This window comes from Eleutherodactylus coqui, chromosome 3 (genome assembly GCF_035609145.1).
Source record: "Eleutherodactylus coqui strain aEleCoq1 chromosome 3, aEleCoq1.hap1, whole genome shotgun sequence".
Taxonomy (NCBI): domain Eukaryota; kingdom Metazoa; phylum Chordata; class Amphibia; order Anura; family Eleutherodactylidae; genus Eleutherodactylus; species Eleutherodactylus coqui.
The window spans coordinates 13,420,346-13,440,275 of NC_089839.1; the positions used below are offsets into that span (position 1 = coordinate 13,420,346).

The 19,930-nt window shown below is 46.4% G+C and overlaps 1 protein-coding gene across 1 annotated transcript in view; it reads left to right on the forward strand.

Moving 5' to 3' along the window:
- The window catches only part of PARP1 (poly(ADP-ribose) polymerase 1), a 39,878-nt gene extending 20,251 nt beyond the window's left edge, over positions 1-19,627 (forward strand). The window contains exons 6-23 of the mRNA XM_066595136.1: positions 65-181; positions 1,230-1,406; positions 1,535-1,673; positions 1,754-1,894; positions 2,311-2,538; positions 3,727-3,795; positions 4,445-4,577; positions 5,944-6,139; positions 6,256-6,384; positions 6,890-6,973; positions 11,645-11,767; positions 11,841-11,969; positions 12,674-12,772; positions 13,614-13,766; positions 15,189-15,316; positions 15,949-16,010; positions 16,202-16,316; positions 18,785-19,627. Coding sequence (XP_066451233.1) covers positions 65-181; positions 1,230-1,406; positions 1,535-1,673; positions 1,754-1,894; positions 2,311-2,538; positions 3,727-3,795; positions 4,445-4,577; positions 5,944-6,139; positions 6,256-6,384; positions 6,890-6,973; positions 11,645-11,767; positions 11,841-11,969; positions 12,674-12,772; positions 13,614-13,766; positions 15,189-15,316; positions 15,949-16,010; positions 16,202-16,316; positions 18,785-18,869 — 2,307 coding nt within the window. The 3' untranslated portion in view covers positions 18,870-19,627. The remainder of the gene's footprint in view (positions 1-64; positions 182-1,229; positions 1,407-1,534; positions 1,674-1,753; positions 1,895-2,310; positions 2,539-3,726; positions 3,796-4,444; positions 4,578-5,943; positions 6,140-6,255; positions 6,385-6,889; positions 6,974-11,644; positions 11,768-11,840; positions 11,970-12,673; positions 12,773-13,613; positions 13,767-15,188; positions 15,317-15,948; positions 16,011-16,201; positions 16,317-18,784) is intronic.
- The last annotated feature ends 303 nt before the right edge of the window (positions 19,628-19,930 follow it).

A 19,930-nucleotide genomic window follows, 5' to 3' on the forward strand; every position in this document is an offset into this window, starting at 1 on the left:
GACCGACCACATCCATCTAGTTATATTACATGCATTGTGTAACTTACCCCTTTACTCCTCACAGGAACAGACGGAGCTCATCTGGTGTATAAAGGACGAGCTGAAGAAGGTTTGCAGCACCAACGACCTGAAGGAGCTGCTCATCGCTAATAAACAGCAGGTCCCATCTGGGGAGGCGAATGTGAGTGGGAGAGCAGAGCTGTGACTACTGTATAGGCATATCTGCTGCACTCAGCAGTGATTGGGGAGGAAGGGAGTGGCCGTTTCCGGTCGTCACCTGCTTGCTGCATTACTTTTTTTATTGAAGGGGGTTGTACCAAGATTACAAATTATCCACTATCCATGGAATGTGATAGCTTGCTGATTGCTGGGGGTTTCGCCGCTTAGACCTCCACTGATCTCGAGAACGGGGGTCCCACTTCTGTGTAGTTACTGCAGCCCTCGTTGTGAGTAGAAGACTGAGTGGTGTGCTGGTGCTCAATTCACATTCAGTGGGACTGCTGAGATACCTGAGCGGTAAGCAATCGGGTATTTCCGTTGGCTCCAGTGAAATGAGTAAAGTACTGATTGTGCATGCTCAACCAGCGCCAGAAGTCACGGTCGGGGGGGTGACTCCTACAGTGACTCCCACAGTGGGCCATGGGACCCCTGTTCATGATTGACGGGGGTTTAAGTGGTGAGATCCCCACTGATTAGCAAGTTTTTCCTTATCCTGTGGATAGGGGATAACTTAAAATCTTGGTACAACTAATGTAATCACACTTGAAGGGGTTGTCCAGTTTTTTTTTTTTGTTTTTTTTTTTTTTTTTTATGGACCCCCACCCCATCCTCAGGATAGGTCAGCAATAGTTGATCAACACATTCCCAGGCCAGCAGTGTGGACAATGTTGGAAGCAGATAGTGCTGTTAACATTGCAGTGGCTCAGTCTGGTACTACAGGCATTGCTCCTATTGTGTTTAATGGGACTTGTGTCTGCAGTACCCAACTGGGCTGCTGCAATACGGACAGCACTATCCGCTTCCAACGCTGTCCGTACTGACAGCAGTGCGGGATATCGGCAGTGGAACCCTATTGATGACTTATCCTAAACCCCTTTTAAAGGCCCAATGCTCTGCTTGTGGATGCATGATCGCCGGTTAACCCTTTGGATACCAGACCTTCTGAATAGATCACTGCATTATTAGTGTTTGTATTGCTTGTTGACTCCTTTTCATCTCTGTTGCTGTAGATCGTGGACCGGGTGTCGGACGGCATGGCGTTCGGTGCTTTGCTCCCTTGCGAGGAATGTAAAGGACAGTTTGTTTTCAAGACGGATGCTTACTATTGTACAGGAGATATCAGCGCCTGGACCAAATGTGTTGCTAAAACACAGACCCCCAGCAGAAAGGACTGGGTTATACCAAAGGTATGGTGCAGCACGCTTCTGCTCTGTCATCCTGTCCTTGGCATAGCGGTCCTCATAGTATCTAGTATATAAAGTCTGGAATTGCTTTGTCGACTTCCTTGACATAATGTCCGGCTTCCTGTATCCAGGAGTTCCATGAGGTTCCGTATCTGAAGAAGTTCAAGTTTAAAAGACAGGACCGCGCCTTCCCTCCCGCCGCCCCCGCTCCTGTGACCGCTCCGGTCACTATCGCCGCTCCAGCTGTTAAAGAGGAGGCGTTGCCTGAAGGTGCGTGAAGCTTCCCTGTAGTGTCAGAGGAATTAATACGAGGCAGCAGAAGTAAAATGTTCATTCATTTACATTCCTAGGCAAACCATTGACCAAAATGGTGATTCTGGTACTTGGCAAACTGTCCAAGAACAAAGAAGAACTTAAGGCTTTGATTGAAGAGCTGGGCGGAAAGACGACCGGATCTGTAAATAAAGCTACAGTTTGCATAAGCACCCCGAGTAAGTACCAAGTCGCTCTATAACGTCACCCGCAGCAGCATTACAGTGGCTGATAGATTAAGGAAGTGCATAATATGCGGCACGTCCCACTCATTCTACCGGTCTTGGCTCCTCCCACTCTCCCCCCCCCCCCCCCCCTTCTCTATCAGCTTATTCCCCCCACCCCATCCCTTGAGACCTCAAGGGGGTACTGCAGGAAGTATTCGTTGGAGCGGTCCTTGCTGCAATGACTGGTGCTATAGATATATTGTCACCTGGCTGATTAACGGACCCGGGGGCCGCAAATATTTACCAGCGACGGATTCTGAATGACTTGTTATACACGTATAATGTGTTGGGGTGCAGGGAATCGTTCCAGCAGCTCGTCTGCAGTGAAGAATGTGTTAGTAACCTGTCTGTGTATTGGCCATTAACAGAGGAGGTGGAGAAGATGAATAAGAAGATGGAAGACGTCAAAGCAGCCAACGTGCGGGTGGTGAGTGAGGACTTCCTCCATGAGCTGCAGTCTGGTAAGGGCGTCCAGGAGCTTCTGACGCAGCACGGGATCTCTACATGGGGGGCCGAGGTCAAGATGGAAGTGGAAGCCAAGCCAAAGCAGAAGTCCAGCACAGGGAAGAGCTCGGGGAAGGTGAAGGAGGAGCAGGGTGAGTAGGATGGAAGAACGGGGACTGACCGTCTCCAACCCCGATTCTCAATGCCTTACCAGGCAAGACCCAATAAGCCCAGCTTACCGAGTACGGGCGGTCATTAACCTCCTTATGGTGCCAGTACAATAGCGGTCAGACAAACGATCACTTGTTCAACAGCTTTTCCTCCCAGCTTCTCCTTACTCAGGAACCCTCATGTTTGTAACCTCTTAGTGACCTGGTCTGTTTTGGACTTCCTAAGGACATAATGATCTTATTGGGGATTTTCATGGCTTTTGATCTTTCTATCCCCAGGGCCGTATGAGGGCTTGTTTTTTGAATGGTGAGCTGTGGCTTTTATTGGTACCGTTTCTGGGTATATGTAACATATTGTATAACTTTTGTATGAACTTTTCTTTTTTTTTGGATGGCAGGGAGAAAAAAAAATAACTCTATTCTGCCATTGTTGTTTTGGGGTTTTGTGCAGCATTAGGGGGTCTCAGATTGACTGATTCCAATTGGGGGACCTGCAAGCGGAGGATCCGCGGCAAAACAAGCATTGAAAGGCATGAACTTTTTGTAGTTTTTTCCTTCACACTTACGGATACGAATTGCGTATTTTGCGAGCGGAGGAAAGATGGCAGCGTGCTCTATTTTGCCGCGGACGGCCTCCACTGAAGTCAGAATCTCACTTGATTATTGTTCACTACTTTAATTATTTTTTTTTTCTAACCTTTTTATTTCCTCTGAACCTCTAATGTTATGATTACTTTGATAATACATTGCAGTACTTCTGCAATTATTTCTTAACATAGCAATGACATGTTATGGTGGACCCGGATGCCATTGACTGGCATCTTACTGCCACAACAATCCATTGGCCCTCAATGTTTAAAGTGGGACACTTGATTGTGGCATGTAAGTGGTTAACAGCGGGGATCGGTGTCCTCACTGATCTGTCACTCACCTGGCCCCCACTGCAGATGGCGCAGGCTCAGACGTACATTTACGGGAAACCCTTCCCAACCGGAACATGAACTTGCGCCCTGGACAGGAAGGGGTTAGTGTGTATGGAGGGTTTTTAGTGCAACCTGAGTGCAGAATACATTGTAGCAGCCCAAGCGGACGACTCTTCGTTGATTATTGTCATATCTGCAAATTCATTTTACAAGAACGCAGAATAACAGATTTGTTTCATAATTGTAGGAGGCAGCAAATCGGAGAAAAAAATGAAGTTGACCGTCAAAGGAGGAGCGGCTGTCGACCCCGATTCTGGTAAGTGATTCTATGTGACTCAAGGCTCCTGCACACTGGCGAGGGCAATATCGGGATGTGATTCGCGGCCCAATATGGACCTCCCAATCCTTATGAAAACCCCGGCGTCTCACAAGGAAGCAGCCTCGCATTCCTGCAGGGGTTCCCTTCATCCCCGCTGTGGCAGGAGATCACGTTGCTCTCTCATCGTTTTCAATGGGGCCGGCACTGCTACCGCCAGCCCCATCGCAAATGTAGAAATCACATTCTGCACTTCTGGTATTCCCATAACTTTTTTTATTTGGCTACATGGCGGCTTATTTTTTGCAGGATGAGCCGTATTCTAAAACGGTTCCATTTAATGTATTGTTAAAAACGTAAAAAATTTCTGCATACACAGCATATACTTTTGGACATCTATATTAGTCCTAACGACATGGCACATACACAGTCAGGATGTATATAGCTGTATGGCTGGTGGGAAGGGGTTAATTACTGCAACACTCCATTCATCTGATTCTGCGCCGTGTGAATAGTTTGTGCAACAAATCTGCAAATCTAGCGGATACATCATGGATGACCCTAACTGCTGGCGTGGTGCGGGGCGCTCGTAGACTAAACGCTGCAGTCCGTGGTTCGTCTTCGAAAATGTAATTTTTTTTTGTGTCAGGACTGGAAAATTCATGTCATGTGCTGGAAAAGAGCGGCAAGATCTTCAGTGCTACCCTGGGCCTGGTGGATATAACCCGAGGAACGAACTCCTACTACAAACTGCAGCTGATAGAACACGACAGAGACTTCAGGTAACGCCGTGCATTAACCCCTCAGTGACTGCACTATTTGTTTTGCCTTATGGACCAGGCAATTTTTCTCACTGCATTGCAAGTGCCATAGCTTGTTGACATAGTCGTGGTAGGGCGTGCTTTATTTTCTGGGATGAGTTGCATATTTTAATAGACCCGCTCTAGGGTACATGTAATAAAGTTCTACAACACATTATATATTTTTTTTATGGGAGATCAGGGGGTGAGATTAAAAAAAAAACATCCAGAGATTCTGCCACAGTTTTTGGAATCTGTCTGTACAGCGTTCACCACGCAGTAAAGGATACATTTAAAAAGTAATGCCAGAATTGCCATTTTTCTTTTGCTCACCTCTGAAAAAAACACAATAAAAAGCAATCCAAAAGTCGGACGTGCCTCAAACTGGTAACCAATGAAAACTCTTCCCGCAGGAAAACAAGCCCTCACAGAGCTCCGCTGCTGGCAAAAAAAATGTTATGGGTCTTAATGCCCTTTTAGACGGGGCGCATGTCGGGCAAACGATGCCCGACACTCGTCCCCGCACATACTCGCTGCGGTGCTGCTGCTGCACAGGAGCTTGTATGGCTGATCGCCCAGCACCCTATGCAGCATAAACGATGGACGATCCACTCATCGTGCAGTTTAAACAGCCGCCGTTCTGTAGTGAACGGCCGCTGTGTATCTCAATGAAGGGGGGCGCGGGAGCAAGAGGAGAGAAATCTCCTGCAGCCACCCCGCCCCCTGCTGGCTGCTCTGTGAGCGAGCCAGCACTACTAGCGCCTGTGCAGGAGCGCTGACACACAGGGACGAGTGTCGGACATCGTTTGCCCGACATTCATCCCGCCAAAATGGACCCTTAGAATGCGGCAATGCAGAGTTAATTGTTTTTAAAAATGTGTTTTTTTTATGGTGCAAAAATGTCTAAAAACTGCATAAATTTGGTATTGCAGTCATAGTGCAGGTCCAAATAAGAAGAAAATGTTCATAAATAACCCCAAAAAACTTGTTTGTCTGGGTCAGTGCGAATACAGTAATACCGAATCATGTGCTGTTTTTTTTAACCATTTTAAAAAGGGTTTTCTGTTGGGAATTTTTTTTTCCTTTTTTCTATCCTCTGCTTACATGCTGCAGTTGCTATGGCTGGTGGCCTGTAAAGGGTTAAACTGTCAGTGTCTGAGGTTTCTCCATTACTCACGGTTAGAGCAGGAGCCCCACTGTCAGTCAAAAATGTTTGTGCCGGTTTAAAGCCCATTAGTGAGATCAGTAAATGGCCGTCATTAAGGGGTTAATGATGGAAGTAGAGAAAGCCCCATCCTTCTGGACCTGCACAGACTTGCAATGAGCCTTTTTCCGTTGCGTTCTGCAGGTACTGGGTCTTCCGTTCCTGGGGTCGCGTGGGAACGGTCATCGGCAGTAATAAACTAGAAGAAATGCATTCCAAAGAAGAAGCCATTGACCATTTCTTGAACCTTTACCAAGAAAAGACGGGCAATGCATGGCATTCCACCAACTTCACCAAGTACCCCAACAAGTTCTACCCTCTGGAGATAGACTACGGGCAGGTACGTCGTGACTACATTGGGGTTCCAGGGCTTCTGTATTGTAGCCTCCTTACACCCGCTCACGGACAGAGGCGGCAAGTTTGTGGAGTTAGACGGAAGTTCCTTGTGTCTTGCAGGAGGAGGATGTGGTGAAGAAGCTCTCAGAAGGAGCCGGGGCAAAATCTAAACTGCCTAAGCCGGTGCAGGAGCTCATCAAGATGATATTTGATGTGGAGAGCATGAAGAAGGCCATGGTGGAGTTCGAGGTATTTGCTGCTTCGGTTGTAAAATACAAATGAAATGTTTGTTTTACTGTACAGTGACCAGGGTCATACAATCCGCCGCTCCACAGAGGCTTCATGGGGAAACTTACATACAGGGAAGCGCCAATTATGAAAGGGGCCCGGGGCTCGAATAAAGCGGCCAGTCAGCGTATATAGATTTTCATTTTAAAGGGGTTATCGGGACTTTAAACGTTTGATTGCCTGGCCTTAGAATGGGTCGTCAATAGCTGATCGGTGTATGAATGGCTCGTATGAGCTCTGGGGGTCCCTTCGTTCTGAGACGCTTTGTCCTCAGATCGCTGTACTTACAGAGGCTGGGAGTACAAGCCGAGTCCCGGAATATTGTAAATATGTAAGAGGCCGCCGTGAGGTTTTTAAAGCCTGGACAACCCCTTTAATGGCTGCTCTGTGATGCCTTATTTCTACTTCAAGCAATAAGAAATTGCCCTTCATTCCTCATAGTAAACATATTTTTCCTTTATTCTAGATCGATCTCCAGAAGATGCCATTGGGCAAACTTAGCAAGCGACAGATTCAGAGTGCCTATTCCATTCTAAACGAAGTACAGCAGGTGAGTTCGGCACGGGGACATACTAAGGCTCTGCTCACATGGCATAGTAACATGGTGTGTGAGGCCGAAAAAAGACATTTGTCCATCCAGTTCGGCCTATTACCCCTCCAATATTGGTCCGGAGAAAGGCAAAAAAACTTCTGATGATGGAACCCAATTTTCCCCATTTAAGGGGGAAAAAAATTCCTTCCCGACTCCAATCGGAATAATCCCCAGATCATTAATAATTATACTCTTGTAATTTTTTATCGAGTTCGCCATCACCACGTCCTCAGCCAGAGAGTTCCATGGTCTCACTGCTCTTACAGTAAAGAACCCTCTTCTGTGTCGATGTAGAAACCTTCTAGACACAGAGAGCTCCCCTTTGTTACAGTCCTGGGTATAATAGATGATGGAGAGATCTCTGTACTGACCCCTGATATATCTATACATAGTTATTAGAGCGCCCCTTGTTACAGTCCTGGGTATAATAGATGATGGGAGAGATCTCTGCACGGATCCCTGATATATCCATACATAGTTATTAGAGCGCCCCCTTGTTACAGTCCTGGGTATAATAGATGCTGGTAGAGATCTCTGTACTGACCCCTGATATATTATACATAGTTATTAGGTCGCCCCTCAGATGTCTTTTTTTCTAAACTCAACGACCCCAATTTTGATCACTTCTCTGGGTATTGTAGTCCGCCCATTCTGTTTATTACTTTAGTTGCCCCCTTTGTACCCACTCAAGCTCTGATATGTCCTTGAGTACCGGTCCCCAAAACTGTCCACAATATTCCATGTGTGGTCTGACCAGTGACTTGTAAAGAGGTCATCATGCGCCCCTGGACCTCTTTTGCTGCCATCTTATTTTAGTAATTTAAACGTTTTCTCTTTGCTGCTTATTCGCCCCCTTTACATCTTAAGGACATCTTATATCTTCAAGGACGTAAGGTTCAGATTCCGCTTTAACCCCTTCCCGCACCAGGGTGTAAATTTACGTCCTGGGGATAGTGCGAGATCATAAGCGATCCAGCAGCGGGAGTCGGCTGTTAGTGATAGCCGGCCTCCCGCTGCTGAACGCTGTAATAAGCCATAAGGCATTGCAGAAATACTGTCACAGCGATCATCAGTGGTATTGTGTAAGTCCCCCAGAGGGACACATAGTGTTAAAAAAAAGACAAGAAAAATGTACAAAAAAGAAAAATGTAAGAAAAAACTTTTTTGTGCTTTTTCTCATATTAGCGTAAAAAAGGTAAAAAATTTAAATCCCACATATTTGGTATAGACGCGTCCGTAATGACAATAAGTTGCACATTCTTTTTATTCTAAACTTTTATTTTAAACTTTAAAAAAAAAAGCTAAAAACGCAATAAAAGGGATCAAAAAAGCCACATGTACTCCAAAATGGTACCAATAGAAACTAACTAGTCTCGCAAAACACAAGCCCTCACACGGGCGCGTCGACAGGAAAGTCAAAAAGTTATGGCTTTTGATAAATGGAGATGAAAATCCACCAAAAATCGGTGCGTCTTTAACCCCTTCATGACATGCCCTATTTTGGGCTTAAGGACGCAACAATTTTTGGCGGATTTTCTTCTCCGTTTATCAAAAGTCATAACTTTTTTATTTTTCCGTCGACGCGGCCGTATGAGGGCTTGTTTTTTTGCGTGGCGAACTGTAGTTTTTATCGGTGCCACTCTTGGGTACATAGACTATATTGTAAAACTTTTTTTTTTTTTTTTTTTTTTTAATGATAGCAGGGAGAGAAAACGCATCAATTCTGCCATAGATTTTTTTTTATTTTTTTTTTACAGCAGTACTCATGCAGCATAAATGAGACATTCCATTTTTTCTGCGGACCGGTACGGTTACAACGATACCAAAATTCTTACATTTTTTTTAGGTTTTCCCACTTTTCTGCAATAAAAACCCTTTTTTTGGAAATCTTTTTTTTTTTTTTTTTTTCTAAATTGCTGCATTCAAAGTCCTGTAACTTTTTAATTTTTTGATGTACAGAGCTCTGTGAGGGCTTATTTTTTGCGGGATAAGCTGTAGATTTTATTGGTACCATTTTGGGGTACATACGGCTTTTTTGATCACTTTTATTGCGTTTTTAGTGAGGCAAAATGCTAAAAATTAGCATTTTGCCTCAGTTTTTTAGGGGGTTTATTTGCGTTTTTTTTCCATGCACAGTCAAAAGCATGTGCAACTTATTGTACGCGTCGTTACGGACGCGACAATACCAAATATGTGGGGTTTTATTTTTTTTTTACCTTTTTTTTATGCTAATCTGAGAAAAAGCATTAAAAAATGGTTTTTTTAACTCTTTTTTTTTTAAATTTTTTAAAATTCTTTTTTTAATCTTTGTTTTTTTTATAACATTTGTGTCCCCCTGAGGGACTTTAACCACTGCCCTGATGATCGCTGGTATAAGGCATGGCAGAGCTACTGCTGAAGGGGTTAACAGCGGGGGATGCATCTCCGATGCCCCCCCGCTGTTGCAGCGGGACGCCGGCTGTGACTGACAGCCGGCTCCCGCTGCGAGAGAGCGCGGGATCTTATGTGATCCTGCGCTAACCCCAGGACGTAAGTTTACGCCCTGTTGCGGGAAGTACCAGGCTGCCAGGACGTAAACTTACGCCCTGCAGCGGGAAGGGGTTAAGCCCAAAATAGGCCATGTCATTAAGGGGTTAAACAGAGTCCAACAATATGGAAGGTTTAACAGTAATAGGTTATTACAACTCCGTAATAATGGAGCGCAGGGTTAATAATTGTCCTTCTGTCGTGAATTGGTGATAAAGTTTATAATTAACACGACTTCATCATCCATCTACAAAGTGTAACGATTCCATCCCATCATTGCCAAGTCTGAGGGCGACCTCTTATATAACCGCGACCGGGGAAGCTGAAGGCCCTTTTACACACAACTGTTATCGCTCCAAACTCATTCAAACAAACTAATGTGAGCGATAATAGTTGTATGTAAATGCTAAACCATCACTAATCGTTCAGTTGTCGTTAACGAGGACTTTCAGGCAGCGAAGAAACGACCGCTGGATCGCTGTCTTCTCGTTGCCCCTTAAATGCTTCCTGCTCAGCGCTTCGCATAGAAGGTGAAGCGCTGAGCGAGAAACCCGCGATAGGTCTTTCAGTGTAAACGCTCTGCACGAGCGCCGATGATCTTAGCGGAGACGTCGGCGCTTATGGTGCTATAAGAGTATCTTCTCCAGTAGACCAACGCCAAAGGTTCCCCTCACTTCTAGGGTTCTGACAGATATGACGCTTCCCCATTCTGGCTCCAAAGCTTCCAATTTGACTTGAGGAAATGGGACCTTTTAAAGGTCGAGTCCCCCGTTGCAAGCGGAGAGTCGTGACCGACTCCTAGGGTGATGTCGCATTGTGACGTTGTCTTGGCAGACTGTTTTTGCGGGGGGTTTGCCATTGCCTTCCCCAGTCATTTTTACCCCCCAGCCTACTGCGTACTCACCTTACCGACCTCAGAAGGATGGAAGGCTGGGTCAACCTTGAGCCGGCTCCCTGAACTCGCAACCTTCAGGTCGTGAGCGAGAGCTTAGGACTGCATTCTGCTGCCCTAACACTCTGCGCCACACGAGGCTTTACTAATACAAATGCCCACGTCTGCATTCCAACCGGAGAGGTGCCAGCATATCTCTGAAGTGGAGATCAAACCGATCCTAAATATTGACTCCTCTTTGTATGCAAACCTAAACCGCCTCTTCTCAGAAAGAAGCACAGCCTTCTACCCAAGATAAGGGATGTCTTAAAGGTCCATCCTGTTGACTTCTCTTTTGATATGTAGATTTGATTTGCTCAAACCCAATCCTATTTACTTGGCTCCCCATCCAGAACAAGGAGGGTTCAAAAGCCACAATTCAGATTATTCCGGTCAAAGACTGAAAATCGTAATTAAAATGGCTGAATACAATCTAAATAATCGTACATTCAGTATTTTCTTGACTCTAACCCTTTTATTCCTGTACTGCTCACAGATGGGTGGAATCCGACCCGGTGCCTGGCCAGTGACCCCTGCGGACTTGTCCATAGTGTTCATTCGTATTGTGGATGGGCCGACTAGCACATGCGCAGAACAGATAGCCCCGTCGCTAGGCAATGACGCTGATTCTGCGGACGGGCCGCGGGTCGGATGGCTTCCATTGACTTCAGTGGAAGCCATCAGCGCGGAAATTGTGCTAGAATAGGACATGCTGCGATCCAGATTCCGCAATGCAAATACGCCCGTGTGCATTGGGTCTAAGTAGTTAGGATGTTTTTAAACTTTTCCCATTTTATGGTCTGTGCTTCTATTTCTGAGGACATTGTCCCATTCCATAAGGTTAAGAGCGTCTCTGAGCTGAAGATTAGTATTTCCGTAGTTCCCCTATAAAGCTTTCTCTCGAAGAACAATTTTTATTTATTATAGTCTGGTCACTATTTCCCAGCCCCCCCCCCCACTTCCCCGTCCTGCACCCCTATTATTCTGTCAGGTCTGTTGGTTAATATGAAGTCCAAAATGGCAATCAGAGACTTTACAGAAACAATAGCTCCATGTGGCCCTTTTGCTTGTTGTCAGTTCCCAGGATAAATCTTTATATTGTCCTGCTGTGTATAGAAGCTTTGCTGTGGTCATTGAAGGGTTAACCCTGGACGGCGCTGATTGTGTTTCAGGCTGTATCTGATAGCGCCACTGAAGCCCGGCTGCTGGATCTGTCCAATCGCTTCTACACGTTAATACCCCACGACTTTGGGATGAAGAAGCCGCCTCTTCTAGATAACGTGGACTACATCCAGGTAAGAGTCGGTCCCGTAGCCCGCACTGGTGGCGGCCGGACAGATTTCATGGTTCGTCTTTACTGCGTTCCAGGCGAAGGTGCAGATGCTGGACAATCTTCTGGACATCGAAGTCGCTTACAGCCTTTTAAGAGGCGGCACGGACGATTCCGAGAAAGATCCCATCGATGTGAAATACGAAAAGATTAAAACTGACATTAAGGTAATGAGAAACAAGAACATCTCGTAGACTTCAGACGAACATTAAAGCGACCCCCCCCCCTCCTTCCCCGCTCCTGGACAAACCAAGATGGCCACACCACTTCTCTGATGCACGCTGTACGTTGGTGATGCATCCATAGACTGGCAGGGAGAAAAGGCCTCAATTTCGGCATTGTTTTTGGAGTCATCTGTTACAGCGTTAATGATGCAATGACACGGAAAAAAATTTCTGCGGGTTGATACAATTACAACAATATCAAAACTATTAATTTTTTTTTTTTTTTATTACACCTTTTTGTCTTTTTTACACACTATGTCCCTGTAGGAGACTTTGAACCTGTAAAGCTATGATCACACTGATAATACATTGCGGTACTCCTGTACAGCGATGCATTATCCCTTCCCATAGCCATGGTAGGCCATTGCAGACCCAGATCCCTATTGTCCGGCGTCCAATTGCCAACCCATCGGTTGCGGATAGTGCGGGCTCCGCTTCTGACTCATCCATGGGACATAATTGTGTACCCCGGGGCAAGAACTGCCTCCAACCCAACATGGATATTTATGCCCTGGGCCAGGAAGGGGTTATGCATCCATCAGGGAATATATTTTCTAGACCTCCAGGGGCATTAACAATAAATAGCTGCACCTCCTGAACGAGGAGTCGGTGAAACGTGGAAGCTGTGAACTTTTATGTCTTTGCAGGTCGTTGACAAGAATTCAGAGGAAGCCAAAATCATTCATCAGTACGTGAAGAACACTCACGCCGAGACCCACAACACGTACGACCTGGAGGTCCTTGATGTAAGCGTTTACTAACCCCGTAGGTCACGTCCTCCGCCACACCTAGCGGACTGCAGGGATTGGGGAACGGAGTGATGTGGGCCGCAGCGCATGCCATGGGGGCCTCATTGCCGTATCTGATGCAGCGCCGCCATGTGGTTGTCTGCTGCATCCGCACAGAGGGAGCTGCCTTGTTTCCGCTACCAGTCTTCTGTATGTGCAGTGATGGTGCCTTATGTTACTACTGTGTCTTATGGGAAACCATCTTGCGGTTCTACAATCTTGGTTTTTACTGTGTAGCTAAGAATTAATTCTGTGCAGCCTGTTGGTCAGAACGATTCCTGACATCCTCCTCCGACCCCTTTCAGTGATGGGTTGTTTCTGTCTGCAGAATCCCCTTTAGCTGGATGTTTTACTCGATCGCGCCATTCTCTGTATACTCTCCACAACCTTACATGAGAACACCCCCCCCCCCTCCGCAGTTGGCAGTGAGCCCCCGGCTAGTCCAGCACCGATGACCGGCCTCGTTTAAGTCGCTCCCATCGCTGGATTTTCCCATCTAATGTGGATTCACACTGAAACTGATCCACAGAAAACTTGTCATGTGATTTAATGCTGCACTCCGGGGTCACGGGGAGAATTACCATACAAGCAAGCGCTAATCGTGAGAGGGCCGGGGGTCTAATAAAGTGGTCAATCAGTGTGATGTGTAGTCTGCCGATGAGATCTGTAGGATTGTCTCACATGGAGTCCAGAGAGCAGGACAAGCTGGTCCGGGCTCATCGTAGGATAGTAGATTCCCGGGAACGGAGCTCTTCAGCTTTAAGATGTTTTCTAATCCTTCTTTCTTTCTGTATAAAAGATTTTCAAGATTGAGCGAGAAGGAGAGCGTCAGCGCTACAAGCCTTTCAAGCAGCTGCACAACCGCCAGCTCCTCTGGCACGGATCCCGCACAACAAACTTTGCTGGAATCTTATCCCAGGGTCTCCGGATCGCTCCTCCTGAAGCTCCTGTTGTGAGTACACACGACCTGTTACCGCAGTGGGTTGGAAGAGAACTAAGATGTGTGGTTGTTGCACCGAAAAGTTCCCCAACTTGAGAACCCCGTCTTGGGGTGGCGAGTATTGTCCAGATGGTCGCTCAATAGAGCGAATGTGAACTGCAGTCCTCCTGTGTAAACATGACCATCAACCGGGTGATGAGTGACAATTCATTCACTAGTGGCTTCATTTCGGGTCACTTAAAAGTAGTCGCTGGTTGATTCTGTGTCCTCTGGAGTGAACAGGTAATCGCTGTCTTTTAACTACTAGCCAAAAAAAATTTGCAGGAAGGTGCACGCTTGTTTGGTATGCACCCCCACTAGAGATGAGTGAGTAGTGCCTTAGCCGAGTATCTCCCCGCTCGTCTGTAAAGATTCGGCTGCCAACGCGAGTGACAGGTGAGTTGCGGGGGGGGGGGGGGGGGGGGAGAGAAATCTCCCCGGCCCCCGAATCTTTACAGACGAGCGGGAGGATACTCGGCTAAGGCACTACTCGCTCGAGTAGTTAGCTTTAGCAAGTATACTCGCTCATCTCTAACCCCCACCAAACGATTGGCTTCTGACATTTTTTTTTTTACATTTTGCCCTCCAACTTAAAGCTCATTGGTTCCCAAAACCGCATGGATACATGCAGCTGATCCTAAACTGAGCCGTCCCTCCTGGTCCTTGAAGAACCTGTACTGCTATGGCCTCTCACAGCAGCAAGTGTTCACTTCAAGACCGCTCGCAAGTATTCAGTGAGCGCTGCAGTCAATGAGCGGGTGCTGGGGAGGGCTTGAAACTTCAGATACGCCCGCCTTAGAACCTCATGCCCTCTAAGTGGGCAAAGAACCAGATTTTGGCCCGTGTAAATGCTTTCAACATATCCGCAATCGCAAAATTGAATGATGAGCGAACAATGGAGAAGAGGAAGACGTAATGAGTAATTCATGTGGACCGGTGTGCACAGCCCCGTAGGCTATAATGGCTCCATATGCCGTCTGTGAATAGGGATAGCACGCGGACCCAAGTACACCTGTGTGCTGAAGACCTGATGGTGCACACAGAGGGGTTTGTATGCGTTAGCAATTATTTCGAATGACCCTTCATATTCTAGTAGTCCCATCTGAAGCCATGCTTGGCCGCAGTAGATAGCAGCTGCAAAAACCCACCAACTTCTTGCCCTGTTTACAGAAATGGGCGATGTGCAATACTACAAGCGGTCGGTGGCCGTTGACTCCATCACCCTGACCGAGGTGGCTTGGCTCCAAGTAGGGTTGTTGAATACCTTTCTCATGTAGACAATATAAGGATAAAGCAGGCACTTTTTCACAATTTTTTTTTTTTAGAGCGCAAGTTCTTTCTGTCAGTATTCACCATTTCTGTGGGGGTAACGCACCGCCTTGTTTTATCTTACAGACTGGTTACATGTTCGGTAAAGGTATCTATTTTGCGGACATGGTATCTAAAAGTGCAAACTACTGTCATACAATGCCTGGTAATCCGATCGGCCTTATCCTGCTGGGAGAAGTCGCTCTCGGAAACATGTGAGTAAAATGTCATTTTTAAGGTTTTTTTTTTTATGTTTGGGCTGTAGAAATTCTTTTGCAAAACCCTTAGGTTGTGTTCCCACATGGCGGGTTGTCATGTGACTACAGCAGATTTCACCATGTCAGTTAATGAGGTGAAGTTTTGTTGCAGATCCAAATAGTGCAAATTTTCATGCGAATTTCCCACACTGGAACATGTGCACCAAATCTGCTACATGTGAGCACACGCCATTAAAAGGGTTTTCTAAGACCAAGATCTTGATTATCTAACCTCAATAGGTCATCAATAGCCGGTGAGTGGGAACCCCCCGTGATCAGCTGTACGAAGTGGCTGCGGTACTTGGAGAAGTGCCATGGCCTCTTCATTGCATAATGGGCACAGTGCCGTACATTTCATAGTGTCCGACCCTGGAATAACTCAATCAGCTGATTGGAGGGGGTCCTGAATGGTGGACCCCCCACTGACTTGATATTGTTGACCCATCCTTAGAATACGCCATTAATATCCTAGTCCTGGGAAACCCATTTTAATGCAGTTTATCCCATTGGTACATGCCCTGTAAGCACATATGTACATCATAGCGGGGCTTTACCTTGATCATCCACTAATCTTCATGTCTTCATTTCAGGCATGAATTTAAAGCTGCTGCTCATATAACAAAGCTACCTAAGGGGAAACACAGTGTTAAAGGTAAGTGCTCTGCCACACGCATCAGTAACATGTATATATGCTGTCCTACCTGTAGAAGCGTCAGCAGCGATGTTCTGATGAAGTGATGGTATGATTTATCTAAGCCCGTTGCACAACCATCAGTCATGTTCTGGAAGTCATTACCCCTCGTGTGTGCCAGCCAGTGTCCTCATGTAATTTTCTTTTTACAGGTTTGGGTAGAACGGCGCCAGATCCTGCTGCTAGTGTAAAACTGGACGACGTGGAGGTTCCTCTGGGGAAGGGCACTCCTACCAACATCAGTGATACCAGTCTGCTCTATAATGAGTATCCTTTTAACATGCTTTTCCTGTTTACCTTGCAGGTAGTCCTTTCCATATTCACTGGCACAGAGCCTTAAAGGGGTTGTCCCGCGGCGAAATCAAAAAACATTTTTTCTACATACCCCTACATTGTGCCCCGTTAAAAACAATCCCTTTGTTATTTTTATTTATTTTTTTTAAATCGCTTACCTGCATCCCCGTTCGGGCAGCTTCTTCTTTTAAAGATGGCCGCTGGTCCTTTCCCATGGTGCATCGCGGTTTTCTCCCATGGTGCATCGCGGTTTTCTCCCATGGTGCACCGCAGGTCTTCTCCCATGGTGCACCGTGGATTATCTTCTTCTGTCTTGCGTTCCACTGCCGATTAAAGCCACCTAATTAACTGATCGGCACCTTGTGATGGAGGCGGAGCTACGATGACGCGGAGAAGAGGGAGGAGCCAGGACGCAGCTCGTGAGCCCGGAGGTAGACAGAAGAGGAATCCTTCGGTGCGCAAGTGCGACTGTTCGTGCGACTAAAGAAGCAGCTTTAGTCGGCGCCATGGAGACGTGGACGCCAGCAACGGAGGGGGTAAGTGAATAACTTCTGTATGGCTCATATTTAATGCACGATGTATATTACAAAGTGCATTATTATGGCCATACAGAAGTGTATAACCCCACTTGCTTTCACGGGACAACCCCTTTAAGGGTACAATTGCAGGTGGTGCCACCAAAGTGAGGACTGCGACTTGTTGGGTGCAGAATCCTAAATAATAATCCTGCTAGGATTTAGTACTGTGAATTGTTGGATCGCCTTTTGCAAAATCACTACTGGCCAAACTGTCATACACAGACTTCATGAGGGTGGCATGACACCTCGTCGGGTGACCTGTGCCTATAGCCCATGATTGGGCAGCTCAATTGCCAGAGAACACCAAAATTGGCAAGTCTGCCATTGGCGTCCCACTGTCTTTACAGATGAACGCAGGTTCACACGGAGCTCGTGTCTTTTGTTCATCAAGATCCAAATGTGATATTTTTTTTTTTTTTTTTTTTGAAGGGGTTGTAGCAAGATTGCAAGTTATGCCCTATCCGCAGTGAGGAGGAGACTGCATGGAGAGCTGGTCGCGCAAGCGCTCTAATGCTCCATTCACTCTTAGCGTGACTGCGGAGAAAGCAGAGCAGTACTGACTTCGGTATCTCCAATAACCGACATCACTGTGTGGAAGTGACAGGCAAAATGGTATATGGGAATCCCATTCTGAAGATCGGCAGGGGGAGGTCTCAGCGTTGTAACCCCCCACAAATCAGCAAGTTATCCCCTATTCTTTGAATAGGGGACAACTTGCAAACTCTGTACAACCCCTTTGAGTTTTCCCTTTAAATTTTTTTGGTCCGTGTAGAACTGGCATTATAGTGTTTGTTACAATTGTATCCAGTCTAATCCGTCCTCTGTAGGCTGATACATTGAAGCAGACGTGCGATTTGAACTGCTGATGTGTTCGGTCGCTAAGCTCTGTCATTGGCTGCAGCAGCCTGTGACCTCCTGTAAACAGGCGGGGCTGTAGCTTGTAAACGGGCGTGGAGGGCTTAGCGGCGCTGCGGCTTACAGCCGGAGAGGTAAGTATATGCTGGTTAGTTTATGTTACTGCATGGGGAACGGGGTTTTAACGTACAATAACTGATTAACTAGAGATGAGCGAACGTACTCGGTAAGGGCGATTTCGCAATCGAGCACCGCGATTTTCGAGTACTTCACTACTCGGGTGAAAAGATGCGGGGGGAGGCGTGGCGGCGCAGGGGGTAGCAGTGCGGAATAGGTGGGAGCTCTCACCCGAGTAGTGAAGTACTCGAAAATCGCGGTGCTCGATTGCGAAATCGCCCTTACCGAGTACGTTCGCTCATCTCTACTGATAACCCCTTTAATCTAATTTGTGCCGGAGTAAGATGCACATCTTTGGCTTCCTGTTTGCCAGAAAATGAAATTGTCAATTTCAGCTACAATTTGCACCAATTTCTGGCATAAATTATAGTAAATCTGTTGGTGGAAGAGGCTCGACCTCCCATGACCCAAGCCCAAATCAATTTTTTGCAAAGCGGCATAAAATAAAAAAATATATATACACAACTTGCAACACTAAGCCCCCCAAAACAAAAAACCTGGTGCAAAGTCCTTGATAAGTTGCGCTCCAAAAGTATTTTAGAAAGTTGCAGCCTTTTGCATTGTTTTGTTTTTGAAGCTAAGGGCTCTTTCCCCTATTATCTGGATGTCCCGTATGGAGCCTGTGTCGCAAATTTCTGCTAAAATCCAGGATGAAATGGCACCGAGTGTTTTGCGTTATTTCATCTGGCTTAGCAAAAGCTAGAAGGACCCTATTTGAGTCAGTGGGGTCATTTCAGCGCCATTGATTTCCAGGACGACAGAAACCCTAATGGTGGTGTTAGCGAGCCGTAACCTCTTCCTTGTTTTCTGCCTTAACCCTTCGCCTTACAGATATATCGTTTATGACATCGCCCAAGTCAACCTGAAGTATCTCCTGAAACTGAAGTTCAACTATAAAGGCGGGATGTTGTGGTGATCCTGCTGCTGCGTCCGCCTCGACCTTTCTAGATATAGACCTGACTTAGTACTGACCTACAGGGACCTTCCACGCCGCTCACTTGCTTCGATATATTCCTCCACTGGCTGCAGGGGGCGATACCAAACATGCACTATTTAGAATTCCTGCCTGCTTCTCGGCTTCAGGTTGTTTTATAGTTGGACCTGTTATCCTGTCAGATAGAAAATGCAGAAGCTTCCCAGAATTCAGAGGTAGGCGGCCCAAGTGCAACAAGGCTGCTACACGCCATGTTCTTTTGTATCCATAATATGGAGGTATGCCCCAGCCTGACCGCGCGGCTCCTGACCTGAACTCCCAGCGCCATGACTGAGCTCAGTGCAGGAGATCCACAGTCGGGCCGGGGCACACCTCCGGATTACAGATGAAATACGGTGCTGTCATCGGGCTAAGTCTAAGTTCCTGACCTGCAGGTCTTGGAGGTTCTGGTTCCTGCCTGGGGAAGGAGCGGACGAGCAACTTTGTATCTGTTCTTGTTGGTTCTGATCTTTCAAAGTTTGTTTTTTTTTCTTGTTCAACGGTCTCAAACTTTTGTTTATTTTCACATTAAAAAACTTTAAAAATAAAATAAAACTTTGGTTAAGTTCGTTTTCTAAGGGCTGAGAATATTTTTTAAAGTCACCGGTGTTTTGGGGATATTTTTGTGCATACTGAAGCTGCTTCCGATCGTTCATCGTCCAGGATGAATGTACAATAAAGCTACTCACTCCCTTCTCTAATTGCTTCTTTGCCTTTTTTTTTTTCCCAAAAACTGGCTTAAGGTGAGTTTAAAAAAACAAACAAACCATGCTATCAACTATTTTTTAAAGGGTTTCCAGGACTGGATATTGGTCTATCCTCGGGATAAGACCTCAATATTAGATTGGTTGCTTGGGACCCCCACAGATCAGCTGTTGACTAGGCTGTGACTTTCAGGTGATCATTGTGGCTTCTCTAGCTGGCGATGTCACATTCATCGGTCACATGGCCAACGAGCAGCTCAGTCGAGGGAATGAGATTGAGCTTCTATGCCAGGCACTGGC